The sequence below is a fragment of the Bos indicus genome, chromosome 7 (assembly GCF_029378745.1).
Source record: "Bos indicus isolate NIAB-ARS_2022 breed Sahiwal x Tharparkar chromosome 7, NIAB-ARS_B.indTharparkar_mat_pri_1.0, whole genome shotgun sequence".
Lineage (NCBI taxonomy): Eukaryota > Metazoa > Chordata > Mammalia > Artiodactyla > Bovidae > Bos > Bos indicus.
Genome location: NC_091766.1, coordinates 11,919,299 through 11,934,304, shown reverse-complemented (window position 1 = coordinate 11,934,304; position 15,006 = coordinate 11,919,299). Strand labels below are relative to the sequence as shown.

Below are 15,006 nucleotides of genomic sequence, written 5' to 3'. Positions count from 1 at the left end.
CTCTATGTGCCTTGCGGGATCTTAGTTCTTCAACCAGGGTTTGAACCCAGGCCATGGCATTGAAAGCACTAAGTACTAACCACTGGACTGCCAGGGAAGTCCCAGAAAGTGCCCATATTTTGAGCAATGCAGACTTAAGTATATGGCAGTGAATTGACGTATTGCCTGGGATTTGCCCTAACATAGTTTGGCCAAGAAAAACAAACCAAGGAAATAAAAAACAAAAGGAAACATGAAGTGAGGCAAAATCTTGATATTTGTTGTCTCTGGATGAGGAGTTCATGAGGGGTTCATGGTACTGTTCTCCATGTATTTATGTATGGTTAATATTTTTCACAAGAATTTTTGTTTGTTTTTCTTTTTTAAAAACTTATTTATTTATTTAAATTCTTTTGGCTGTGCCACCAGACTTGCAGGATCTTAGTTCCCCATCCAGGGACTGAACCTGGGCCCTGATAGTGAAAGCATCAAGTCCTAACCACCCAATTGCCAGAGAATTCCCCAAAATTTTGTTCTGAATGTGACTCCTCATGGACAACGTAACCCCTCCATCCCTCTCCAGATTAACAAAAGGTCTGCTGGGGGGCAAGAGTGGAGGATGGGCAGCGAGGACTTCTTTCTCCCCAGATTATTGGTATTCATGAAATTTAGGTTGCTCAGGGCTTTCATGGTGGCTCAGTGGTAAAGAATCCTCCTGCAATGCAGAAGACACGGGTTTGATCCCTAGGTTGGGAAGACCCCCTGGAGAAGGAAATGGTAACCCACTCCAATATTCTGGCCTGGGAAATTCCATGGACAGAGAAGCCTGGTGGGTTCCAGTTTATGGGGTCACAAAAGAGTTGGACAGGACTTAGCAGCTAAACAACAACAGGCAGGGGGCCCAGGATCTGGTTCTTGGAGACAAGACTAAGAGCCCAGTCTGCTCTCAGATCCCACAGGCACATCAGTTTGCCCCCAAAACAGAGACCCCGGCGGGGAAACATCACTCACCAGTCGTTCAGACATCGGAGTCTTGTCATCATCAGGTAGGTGTTGCTCCAGGGCGAGGACGATGCAGTTTGCTATGATGGTGGCTAAAATCATATATTCAAAGGGAGTATCACAGAGTTAAGGAAAATCTTTTCAGCTTTGTTTAGATTCAAAGCACAACTGAGTGGAAGATACAGGGATTTCCCACATGTCCCCTGCCCCCACATAGGCACAGCTGCCCTGTTATGAACGTCCCCCACTGGAGTGGTGAATTTTGTCACCCGTGATGAACCTACACTGACATATCACTATTATCCAAAGTCCTTAGCTTACACTATGGTTCATGCTTGGTGTCGTACATTCTGTGAGTCTGAGCAAGCGTATGATGACATGGATCTACCAACATAGCTTCATACAGAGGAGTTTCACTGCCATGAAAACCCAGCAGATGACTCCATAAGGAAACTGTAGATGCTCTTCCTCCATCTCACCTCCAACCTTCATTGGACAAATATCAATTTAGCACCTATTGCGTGCCAGGTCCTGGGCACAGGGTCACAGCTGAGAGTAAAACTCACAGAAATTTCTGCCCTTGTAGAAGAGAGGCATACGGTACTGTACGGTGAATGCCACAGAGAGAAAAAGCAGGAGAGGAGGTTGGTGGTCGCAATTTAAAATACAGTGATCAGATCAGATAGCAAAATGTCCATCTTAAATGTCCATCCACAGAAGAATGGATAAAGATGTGGTACATACATACGATGGGCTATTACTGAGCCATAAAAAGGAATGAAATAATGCTATTTGTGGCAACATAGATGCAATTAGAGATTATCATATACAGTAAGTCAGATACATACAAATGCCATATGACATCACTTATATGTAGATTCTAAAGTATGATACAAATGAACTTATTCACAAGATAGAAACAGCCTCACAGACTCAGAAAACAAACTTATGGTTACCAAAGCGGAAAGTGGGGTTGGGAAGGGATAAATTAGGAGTTTGGGATTAACATATACACACTATTATATATAAAATAGATAATCAACAAGGACCTACTCTATAGCACAGAGAACTCTATTCAACATTCTGTAATAACCTATATGGGGAAAGAATCTGAAAAGGAATGAATATATATTCGTGTGTGTGTGTACATAACTGATTCACTTTGCTTACACCTGAAACGAACACAACACTGTAAATCAACTACATCCCAATTTAAAATAAAAATTAAATTAAAAATAAAATACAGTGATCAGGTTTGATATCAAAAGCATGATCAACAAAAGTAAAAATAGACAAATCAGACTTTGCCAAAATTTAGAACATTGGTGCATCAAAGGACATTGTCAAGAAAGTGAAAAAAAAACCAACAGAATGCAAGAAAATGTTTGCAAATCATATATCTGATAAGGGTCTAGTATCAGAATAAAGAACACTTACAACTAGACAATAAGAAGACAACCCAATTAAATAACAGGCAGAGTTTGAAAAGACATTTCTCCAAAGAAGATTAGAAAAATGCAAATCAAACACAATGAGATACCACTTCACATCCAGTAGGATGATAAGAATGAAAAAAACAGAAAACAGTCAAGTGTTGGTGGGCTTCCCTGGCGGCTTAGTGGTAAAGAATCAGCCTGCCAATGCAGGGGACATGGGTTTGATCCCTGGTCCAGGAAGATCCCACACCCTGCAGGACAAGTAAGCCTGGATACCATAGCTGCTGAGCCAATGAGCTGCAACTGGTGAAGCCCATGTCCCTAGAGCCCGTGCCTGGCAACAACGGAGGAGCCCCCACCCTCTGCAACTGGAGAAAGCCCACACACAGCAATAAAGGCCAGTGCAGCTATAAATAAATAAATCTTTAAAAAAAAGAACTGGGTTGATTTATTTAAAAAATAAAGTGTTGGTGAGAATGTGAGAAACTGGAACCACTGTACATTGCTAGTGAGAATGTAAAACAGTACAGCCACTGAGCAAAATAGTTTGATGACTCCTCAAAAAGTTAAGACATAGAATTACCATAAAAGCTAGCAATTCCACTCCTAGGTATACACCAAAAGCACTGGACAACCAGTACTCAGATACATGTTCACAGAAGCAATACTCACAATTAGCCAAAAGGTGGAAACAACCCAAATGTCCATCAGGGAATGAATAGTTAAACAATATATGATATATCCATAGAATGGAATATTATTCTGCCATAAAAATGAAGCACTAACTCACACTGCAGTGTGGAGGGGCCTCAAAAACATCATGCTGAGTCAAAGAAGCCAGATACAAAAGACCATATATTGTATGAATTCCATTGATATGAAATGGTCAAAACAAGCAAGTCCATAGTCTGAAAGCAGACTGGTGGTTGCCAAGGACTGAGGGGGCTGGGAGAGCGGGCAATGGTGAGTGGTTACTTAATGTTTTAGAACTAGATCAAGGTGATAGCTGAACACATTCCAAATGTACTGAATACCAAGGAATTAAAAATGGCTAGTACTGCTATGTGAATTTCACCTCAGTAAAGAACAACATGGTAGTCAAGCCTCCAAGAGTCAGCCCTTTCAAGATCCAAAGGAGGGAAGGTGTAGGTCATATGGCCATTTCTAGAGGCATATTCCCTCTCTCTCTGGGCACAAGCGCCTCCCTGAAACCTGGAACACTGCTCCAGCCACTAGACAGTCCCACTGGAGGGTTTGCCCTTGGGGAGGGTCTGTCCTGCTCACTTCATATCAGGACCTGATCTGCTGATCAGCGGGTGATCCACAATATCCCTGTTTCCCCGGCCAGATCTGCAGAAGCATCCTCAGGCCAACAGCCTTAATAAACAAAATTGGCAATTTCTTTTCTTTTTAATTTAATTTTTAAAATTTTATATTGGAAGAGAACAAAAGAGGAAGAGAAGAGAAAGGACCTAGGAAGACAAATTCAAAACAATTAACAAAATGGCCATAAGAACATACATATCAATAATTACTTTAAATAAAAAAGTCAGTAAAGAATCTGCCCGCAGTGCAGTAGACCCAGGTTCAATCCCTGGGTTGGGAAGATCCCCTGGAGAAGGAAATGGTGACCCACTCCAGTATCCTGGCCTGGAAAATCTCATGGACAGGGGAGCCTGGTGGGCTACAGTCCATGGGGTCGCAAAGAGTCGGGCACGACTGAGCAACTAACACACTAACACAACAAAGCTGGAAATTTCTGAGAAGGAGGCTTAGGTGTGGAGAAATGGATGCCAGAGGGAGAAAGCCTGAGGGAATTGGTTACTCTGGAGCTGGGTCTCCCAACTCCCACACTACTGACATGATGAGGGGCTGACTGTGGGGCTGGAGAAGACTCTTGAGGGTCCCTCGAACAGCAAGGAGATCAAATCAGTCAATCCTAAAGGAAATTAATCCTGAAGATTCACTGCAAAGACTGACGCTGAAGCTCCAATACTTTGGCCATCTGATGCAAAGAGCCAACTCATTGGAAAAGACCTTGATGCTGGGAAAGACGGAAGGCAAAAGGAGAAGGGGGTGGCAGAGGAGAGATGGTTGGATGGTATCACCAACTCAATGGACATGAGTTCGAGCAAACCCCGGGAGATAGTGACGGACAGGGAAGCCTGGCATGAGGCAGTCTATGGGGTCACAGGGAGTCAGGCATGACTTAGCAACCGAACAACAATAACAATTCTCTGTGGGTGGGGTTTCACGGGAGCTGTCCTGCATATTGTAGGGTGTTGACCAGCATCCCTGGCCTCTACCCACTAGATGCCAGTAGCATCCTCCTCTCCAGTTATGAGAATCAAAACTTATAACAACCAAAATTCATCTCCAGATATTGTCCAGTGTCCTCTGGGAACACTGAAATCCACTGTTGTGCAGAAGGATTAAATAGCATATCTTGAACTTGGCCATGTTGATGAACTACTGCCCTCCTCCCAGCTTTCTCTCTTGGAAACTTAACTAGCCTCGGTATCCTGTTTGGCTCTAGAGTTACATTTAGTATCATGGACGTTTCATAAAAACCAAGGGATCTTACAGGCTGGAGGAGGAGGAGTTGGAATATATACCCACTTTCCAGGTGTGAAAATAAAGTCTGAAATAGGCAACCTGGGAATAAGAGTCTAAGAAAGGAAAAGAGGTCTTCTTTGTCACCTGCTTCAGCCTTTGCCTTCAGCTGAAAGCAGTCGAGCCACGCTCCATGCACACTTTGAAAAGCAAATCCAAGACTCAGGGCAATTTGGGGAGTCAACAAAAGCCATTCCTGCTGACGATCATCTCTGATTGGCTTCCTGCCTCCGAGCTGACGGTCATTAGAAGCACAGAGAACAAAGCTGGGCTGTGTTGCACAAATACTCCATTCTGCCTCACCCTGCAGCCCAGAAAATAAGAGACAATATTTGTACACAAAGAAGCAATGCCAAGCCCTTCCCCGGCCTCCCCTTGCCGAGGCTTCTGAAGCCATGATTTGAATCTGATGATTTCGCTTTCCTTCTCTGCCAACTAGCTCCCTGTGTGCTTCTGCACCAAGCTGCTGCCTCACTCTTGGGGCCCCCTGGCCTCCTGCCCCTAAATGGCTGGGATGTGACTTCCTTTGTATCTGATTCGAGCTGAGGTTCCAGGAAGAGTCTCACAAGACCAGCAGCAAGCTGCACTTTCATGGGCTGCATTATCGGGCTTTCAATTGCCGTGGTCACCTGGGTTTCAGACCCAGAGCTCTCCAGTATGACAATGAAGTCTTAGTCAGCATGCAAACCAACAGAAAGAGGCTGCCCATACCCATCTTATTTCTTTTTCTTTTTGGTCAGGTATGGATACACTGGCTTCCCTGATGGCTTAGCAGTAAAGAATCTGTCTGCAATGCAGAAGACATGGGTTCAATCCCTAGGTTGAGAAGATCCCCTAGAGGAGGGCATGGCAACTCATTCCAGTATTCTTGACTGGAGAATGCCATGAACAGAGAAGCCTGGTGGGCTACAGTCCATGGGGTAGCAAAGAGTCAGACATGACTGAAGCCACTTAGCAGGCATGCATGCATAGAAACACTGGCTATCAAATGTCACCTCCCTCTCTCTCTCCATGCACCCTGCCAGTGTCCAAAGACACACCCCAAATGGGAACCTGCAACACTGACCTTACACCCTTGTTACTTAAGGTGTGGTCCACACCCTTGCTACTTAACACGTGGTCCAGGAACCAAACAGCAGAGGCCAACACCCAGCAAAAAAAGCAGAGCATCAGGCCCCATGCTGACCTGCTGAGTCAGAACATACACTTCAGCAAGATCTCTAGGGGCTCTGTGCACACTGAAGTTTGGAAAGTGCTGCCTTAGATCTATTTCAGGGGGGAGGAGGAGCCCCGGTTACTGTGGCTTTGAGTCATCCAGAAAGAAGTGGGGGCTCGCCTTTCTGCTCCAAGCCTTCTCCTCCATGTTCTGACCCCAGAGGAGGAGAATTCAGGAGGCCTGAACCAGTCTTCTGCCTCCACTCAAGGTGAAACCCAAGACCTTCATGGATCAAGAGTGATGTTGGAATGAGATGAAGACGCAGCACAGAAAATTCTGGTTTACTGCACATGGAAACAGTCACAGCCCTCCCATGGCTACTACCTCACTCAGAAGAAAAGTCAAAGCCCTCCCAGCAGTCCTGCACGACCTGCCCCCATCTCCTCCATTCTCCCCCTGGTTCATTTACCTACAACCATACTGGCCTCTCCATCTTTCTCAAACACACAAGGCACCTTTTACTGCCAGGGCCTTTGCACCTGCTATTCTCTCTCCTAGAATGCTCTTTCCCCAGAGACCCACAAGATTCCGTCCCTCTCTTCTAGGTCTTTTCTCTTTTCTCATCCTCAGTGAGGCCCTTTACCCCATCTCCCTACTTAATTTTTTCCTTGGCCCTTGCCCCCAAACACCTGCTGTATTTTTCTCCTTTACCTGGTTTCTCTGTTTCTTTTGCCTAACAGACTATAAGCCCTGTACAAGCAAAACACTTTGTTTTGTTTGATGCTTTGTTCTCAGCACCTAAGAGGGCATCTGTTCCAGAGTAGGTGCTCAGTAAACACCTATGGAAGAAAGGAAGGGTGGGTGGGTCCTGCTGTCCACATCTCTCCCCTCACTTCGTCATGTGCCAAATCTCTGTAGGCACGTTAAGGACACAGATCAACTCCTTGAAATCTGCAGTGATGTGCCTGGTGCACTGTACTGAGTTCTTGGCACAGGAGATTCTTTCCCCAGGTAGAGGTCAAAGGTTGTCCAGGCAGGGGGAGATGAGGCATTTTCAGCCCAACCCTGAGTTGTGCCTGATCCTCCCTATTTAGAAAGCCTGGGTTCTAACTCACAGCTGTGGTGAGCAATGCCTCTGTGAGCTGAGCTGAGCCTTCCTGCTCCCCGATTGGTTCACGGAGAAAACACCTGTGTCAGCGGGATCCAGACTAATCAGCCAGCCGAAGAGGCCAAAAGAAGAGGGAGGGAGATGAGGAGGAGAGACGCACCCCTGGTGGGAGGAAAAGCTGGCTCCTGAAATGGCTCATGGAAGTCAGACTAGCAAACAGCCCTACAGGCGAATACAGATACACAAAACTTCCCCCACAATAAGATAGATCAGGACCCCCAGTGGCCCCAGAGAGGGGCTGTGTGTGACACAGGAAATGACCCAGTGATTTCTTTACAGGGAACAAGGGCCGTGTCTGCGAATAGGAGCTGTTCTTGGGAGCCAGAGCATCAAGGAAAATCAATTTGTAAAGTGGGCATAGCTGATGATCCCAGCCCCTTAGCAAGACCTTACAGAACGTCCAAATGATCCATCCTTCTCTTTGTGGTACCTTGCCCCATTCCCATCTCATTTCCAGCCTTCTGCAGTTAGTGTGAAAAATCAAATCAGGTTTGTTAACCCATCAAAGTCTTGTCTCTACTACAGGGGCTGCCTGATGGATGTGTTCTGAGGAAACAGATACTTCAATGAGTCAATCAGGCAGTTGAGATTGTGGGGAGAAGCCAAGCAAGTCTTATTTTCATGTTACTTCCATGCTTTTCACCATTACCAGGAAAAGAGAAGGGGGTACCAAGGCCTTGGGTATAGGACATATTTCCTGCTCCACTAAACAGATGCCATGGTTTAATTTAGAAATATGATCAACTATTATGAGGCCATTAACAGATACAACAATCATAATTACAGCTGCAATTTATTGAGCACTTTGTTGGGCAGACACCAAGTTAACCACTATATACTCACTGTTTCAGTTAATTCCTTGCAAAAATTCTACAAGGTAGGTTCTATTGCAAGCTCCACTTTCCAGATAAGAAAATTATGGCTCAGAGAGGCTAAACAGATTGCTCAAGGTCATATATATGCTACGGTTCACTTCAAAGTCATGCTGGTGGGGGTCCCCACAGACCACTCAACAGCTTACGCCTACTTGCTAGAAGGTGGATGTTTTGGCCTTTACTTAAAAACTGGAGTTGGGGTATACCTGGGATTTTAACCATGATGAGGCCAACTGGATCAGTCTTCACCTGAGTTCCAGCCACTGACACAATCTAATATAGTAATTATCAACCGTTGCATACTAGTCCACTTCTTCATAAGACCAGCCAGAATGGGTCATAACAATCAATATCAACTTCCAACAATCCAAAGGGTCTTTCTTGAAATCGCAGATATCTCGAACTCTCTCCACCAGCGGATCAGCTTGAGACCGATGGATGTGAAGCACTAACAAGGGCAACTCTGGCGATGCCCAGAATGTTTCAGCACCATGGCCAGTGGCATGAGGCGGGCTTTTAATTACACGGCAAGTCAAGTCTCGGAGACAACTGCAAAGACCTACTTTTAACATACACAGTACAGGCACATACACACAAAAGATCCTTTATGTCAGCAGGAAAATCTCAGAGAAAATTTAAATCCCAACACTAAAAGTTTTGGGGCTTCCCTGGCGGTCCAGTGGTTAAGAATCCTTTGTCATTGCAGGGACACAGGTTCGATCCCTGGTCCAGGAAGACCTCGCATGCCGCAGGGGAACTAAGCTAGGTGCCACAGCTACTGAGCCTGCACTCTAGAGCCTGTGTCTGGCAAGTACGGAGCCTGTGCGCCTAGAGCTAGTGCTCCGCAATAAGAGAAGCCATTGCAACGAGAAGCCTGCACACAGCAACTAGGCAGTAACCCCCACTCGTTGCAACTAGAGAAAGTCTGTGTGCAGCAACGAAGACCCAGAACAGCCAAATAATAAATACAAATTTAAATAGATTTATGTGCTATTTATTTTTTAAAGTACACAATGATTTCCAATTCTTTGGTTCTGAAAAGAGAAGTCTACCAGGGCAGTTAAATTGTGCTTTTGCTCAGAAAACTGGATATATCTGCATGAGAAATCATAGAGCAGGGCAGTTGAAAGGCTTTCAGGGTCAGACATGGTTTTGGCCTGGGGCAAAGGAGTTTCCTTCTCCAAGCCTTGGTTTCCACACACACATATAATGTGAAATGTAGCACCTACCTCCTAGGGCTGACTGAGAATGTAATGAGTGGATACACTCAATAATACATGCAGAACAGGGCCTGGTACATAGTATTGGGTTGGCCAAAAAGTTCACTCAGGTTTTTCTGTAAGATGTTTCTGAAAACCCGAATGAATTTTTGGCCAACCCAGTATGTATTCAGTAAATCTGAGTATTTTGTTCTTGTTTACTCTGGTTCTTATGATGATCAGAAAACGTTCTATGCTTATGAAAGCATAACACGAGGTTCATCTCATTGTAATCATGCAATCAATGTTTATTGTTTTTATTTCAAATGCCACCACTAGTATTATTAACTTTTTCAATTTCTTTTTTAGTCATGTAGTCTGATTCCCCTCCCTTCACTGAAGAGTATAAACACCTACTCTCATCATGGCTGATCAGGTTGTCTTTCAAATCCGAAGCATTTTCAGGAACAAAACACAGTGAGTCCACTCCCTGAATATCAGGCTTAAAATAAATGTTGCAAAAACACCCATCAGATGTTTCATACAAACGGGATCCTATAATACACAAGCTTTTGTGTCTGGCTTCCTTCACATAGCATAATGTTCTTGGGTTTATCCACACTGTGGCATGTATCCATAATTTGCTTCTTCTTATGGCTGAAAAATATCCCATTGTATGGATACATCACAATTTATTTATCCATTTACCCACTTTGGGGTGGTTTCAATCTTCTGTTTACCTCAAGAATAGCGGGGAGGAAGAGGGGGAATGCATAATGGCTACAGTGTTTCCTTTTGGGGTGATGAAGATATTTGAGAACTAGATCAAGGTGGTGGTGGAGAACTATTAAATGCCACTCAACTGTCATTTTACTTTTTATGTTTTTTAATTAATTTTTATTGGAGTATAGTTGCTTTACAATGTTGTTGTCTCTACTGTACAGCAGAGTGAATCTGCCACGTACATATATCCCTCCTTATGGGACTTCCTTCCCATTCAGGCCACCACCGTGCATTAAGCAGAGTTCCCTGTGCTGTCAACAGTCATGTTCTCATTAGTTATCTATTTTATACATGGTATCAAGAGTGTGTATGTGTCAATCCCAGCCTCTCAATTCCTCCCCTTCTCAATTCTCTCCCCACTTCCCCCCTTGGTATTCATACATTTATTCTCTACTTCTGTGTCTCTACTTCTGCTTTGCAAATAAGATCATCAATACCATTTTTCTAGATTCCACATATATGTGCCAGTATACAATATTCAGTTTTCTCTTTCTGATTTACTTCACTGTGTGATACTCTCTAGGTCCATCCACATCTCTACAAATGACCCCATTTCCCTCCTATTCACGGCTGAGTAATATTCCATCGTATAAGTGCACCAAATTTTCTTTATCCATTCATCTGTTGATGGACATTTAGGTTGTGAAATATAGTTGATTTGCTGAACTGTTCACTTTAGTTATGTGAATCTTAATTAAAAAAAAAAAAACACCCTGTTCTTTATCTTTCTCCTTTCCCCCACCCCTTGATTTTCAGAGTTCCCCTCATACGCTTTTACTCACTGACCTTTGCAGATAACTTTTTCCTCAGACAGCCCTCAAGATCCCTTTTAGAAAACAAATGGTTTTAATTATAATAGGAATATGTGTTTATTGTATGTTTAGTTCTTAAAATGTATAATACGTCACTTGAAAAGTGAAAAGTCCTTACACCACTGCACTTCCCAGAGATAATCAGTGCTAGCAGTTTGGTGTTTCTCTTTCGGATTTTCCTCTACACACATGCTTCACACTGGCTGCTCTCTCTCACCTCCTTCAGGCTGTACTAAAACACCTCCTACACTGTTGGCGGGAGTGGAAACTGGTGCAGCCACTATGGGAAAACAGTATGGAGGCTCCTTAGAAAACAAAAACTAGAGCTACCATGTGATCCAGCAATCCCACTCCCCGGCACACCTCTGGGAAACATGAAAACTCTAATTTGAAAAGATCTATGCACCCCAATATTCATAGCAGCACTATTTAAAACGGCCAAGACATGGAAGCAACCTAAATGTCCATCAACAGAGGAATGGATAAGCAAGATGTGGTGCCTATAAACAATGGAATATTACTCGGCCATAAAAAAGGAAGGAATGCCATTTGCAGCAACACAGATGAACCTACAGATTATCATACTAACTGAAGCAAGTCAGAGAAAGACAAATACATGATATGGTTTATACGTGGGATCTAAAAAAAAAATGATACAAATGAACTTTTTACAAAAGAGAAACAGACTCAACAGATACAGAAAACAAATTTATGGTTACCAAAGGCGAAAGCGGGTGGGGGAATGAATAAATTAGGAGTATGGGATTAACAAATACACACCACAATATATAGACAGACAACAAGAATTTACTGTACAGCATGGGGAACTACATTCGATGTCTTGTAGTAACTAGAATGAAAAAGAATCTGAAAAAGATTATGTGTGTGTATATATATGTCTGAACCACCTTGCTGTACACATGAAACTAACACCTCTGGCCGATTCATGTTGAGGTATGGCAAAAACCATCACAATATTGTAAAGTAATTAATTACTTTAAAAATTATTGTAAACCAACTAGTGTTCAGGTAAAAAAAGTCTTCCCGTAAGGCCTTCCCTGGCTTCCAGGTCTAAAATCGCAACACTGTCAACCTTTCTGCCTCTCTGCTGTTTGTTTTTCACTTGTTAGTTTGTTGCAACTTTCCACATTAACAAATTACATCTTTTTTTTTTTTTAATCTTACTTACAGAGGTCTCCCTCACTGGAAGGTCAGCCCTAACTAAAGGGAGGTGTGGGGGGAGCCCTAAGGATCTGTCTAACTTGTTCTTGATTGTATGTTCAGCAAGGAGGACAATACTGACGCATAGTAGGTGCTCAGCACATACCATTAAATGCATGAAAACAAGCGTATCAAATTGCATTTTCCTTTTACACAACTGGGATCATGACACATAATGTCCCATGATTTGCTGTGCCCCTCACCACACTGGACGCGTTTTCTACATTGAATGTCCCTCTTATAAAAGGCTGCGCAGCATTACCATAAACGGATGCATCATCACTTATTTAATATTCCCCTAAATGACTCCAGTTTGTCGCTATTACAAGCAAAGCTGTGATGAATAATCTGACCATACAACCTTGTGCATTTGTCAGGATTTTTTTTTTCCTGCCAGCTAAATTCCAAGATGTGGAATTGCTGGGTTAGAGGGGGGAGTGCACACCTGTCACAGACACTACCAACTCAACCCTGGAGATTCACAGAGTTCTATTTTACACTGTTTTTAGAAAGTGAGGTGAGTGTGTGCATTCATTCTGAAATTAAATCCCTGATTTAAATGTAAAAGTTCCTCGGTAACGAAAAGTTCAGATGTGGAAGAATTAACACGACTCAGGGAAAACAGCGCAACAACACAACACACACACAACACAATGAAGTTCCCTTGATGAAAAAGAAAAAGGGAAAAAATATCAAGGCACGTCTGGAGCAGGAGGTGGTGGTTATTTTTAACTAGTATTAACTTTGGAGCCTCTTGGAATCTGAGGCTCCAAAGAATGACTGAGGACTTCTCTTTGTTTTTCTCTCTCTCTTTTGTCAGGACAGAAAAGTTCCCTGGAGACACCTGAATGATGTGAGAACTCTGGCTCCTGGTCCAATTTATAGCCGCACTCCCCAGTATGTTCAGGCTACCGAGGGGAGATTTGTTCTCCGATCTCGTTGTACTGTCATTCCTGTGCCGTGGTCAGCGAGATCCTCCATTCCCTTGGCATTTTCTCTATACATTCCATCTACCCTTTGGCTTAAATCCAAACCTGGAAATATCCTGGAAACAATTAACTCCGAGCACAGAGGGCCAGTGGTGGCTTCAAATTAGTTCCCCCAAATAAAAGGAAAATCCAAACCAGGGAGACATCTGCAATGATGACCCTAAGAAGAGCCACAAGAGAGTCAAAGAAGGACCCTCCCAACACAGGTGAGGTGAGAAAGGTATGCAAGAAGCCAGCTGAGGTGAAGAAGGCTCCCTCAAAACCAGGTGCAGCCAATGAGAAGGCCCTGAGAAGGCAGCAAGGCCAAGAGATCCCCTCCCCCAAACCAAACAAGGCCACAAAGGTCCCTCCCAGGGCCACTGGGCTCAGCAGGAAGCCCAAGGTCAAAGCCTCTGCAGCCAGGATGCTGGGGTCCACAGGAAAACAAAAGCTGGGAGCAAATCTGGCTGTTGGTTAGTTGCTAAGTTGTGTCCAACTCTTTTGCGACATCTCTGTCCACGTGATTTCCCAGGCAGGAATACTGAAGCGGGTTGCCACTTCTCCAGGGGATCTTCCTGACCCAGGTATGAAACCTGCGTCTCCTGCATTGGCAGGTGGATCTTTCACTGATGAGCCACCAGGGAAGTCCCAAGACTCTGGGAGAGCCTATAACTATGATCTTCAATTTCCGTGTGGAGAGACCATTGTCAAGCTGATCCCTTCTATCCCTGATCACTGGAGGACATCTTTATCTCCTCCTCAACAACCAATGTCAACTCCAAGCCACTTGAGCCATGCACACCTGCAAGCAACAAAATGCCAAATGCCCCTCCCGTCGTCTTTCTCTTTAACCACTCCTCCTCCCAGCTAACCAACTCGGAAGTCCTGTACCTCGCTGACTCCACCATTTCCCAGCACTCTCTCCTACCTTAATCACCTTCCTTGTCAATCTCATGTAGGTTGGTTATATATCACTCCCAGGAAAAGTACACCTCTGGATGAACCCAACCAGTTGCTTTTCTGATTCTAAACCTTGTATGGCCATTCAAGATTTATAGCATCCTGGAGACTTGCCTGGTGGTCCGGTGGCTAAGACTGCGCTCCCAGTGCAGGGGGCCTGGGTTTGACTCCTGGTCAAGGAACCCGATCCCACATGCTGAAACTAAGAGTTCAAAGGCCAATTAAAGATCCTGCGCACTGCACGGAAAGATCGATGATCCCATGTGCCACAACTAAGTCCCTCTTCAAACTCTTCTAGCGAGGGTCGCCAAATTCCTCTAGATTGCCAAATCCCAGGGCCACATTTCTCCACTCAGGTGACTTGGTCATGCCCCCCTTTGATGTCTTCCTATTAACTTTCTTGTCACTATTTCTCTGTTTTCCCCTCTCACGCCCCCTTTTCTACTAAATCTCTCAATGTTGGTTCTCCTTGGGGCTCAGTTTTCTTCCATTTTTTACCTAGATCCACTTTCTAGGGGGCCTTATACATTTTGATGTGTTTTGTCGCCTCCTTCTGCCCTTTCCTCCCATCTATCTACTCATTGCTTTGCTCTGTGTCCTGGGAAAAGCAGGACTTCCTCTGGTAAATGGCATTATCCAGCCTTCCTCATCTCCTGCCTTCTGGGTGGGTTTGGCCAATGGGAAGCAAGAGACTGGAGGAAAAGATGGGGAGTTGGGGTATTTCTTCATCCTCCATTTCCTCCCTGATCCATAGTGAGGTTCTGGCAATGGTTGTGTCCTGTTGTACCTTCCCAGAGACATCTCAAACTTCATAGGCACATCTATATTCATTTT

At 44.2% G+C, this 15,006-nt stretch overlaps 1 protein-coding gene across 4 annotated transcripts in view; it reads right to left on the bottom strand.

Moving 5' to 3' along the window:
* Positions 1-15,006, bottom strand: part of CACNA1A (calcium voltage-gated channel subunit alpha1 A) — a 254,178-nt gene that overhangs the window by 205,464 nt on the left and 33,708 nt on the right. For 3 of the 4 annotated variants that reach the window (XM_070792697.1, XM_070792698.1, XM_070792699.1), the window contains exon 1: positions 991-1,116. In XM_070792697.1, the coding sequence (XP_070648798.1) occupies positions 991-1,083 (93 nt within the window). In that variant the 5' untranslated portion in view covers positions 1,084-1,116. Of the gene's footprint in view, positions 1-990; positions 1,117-15,006 lie in introns of those variants that run through there. The other variant, XM_070792700.1, reaches the window with a different exon arrangement.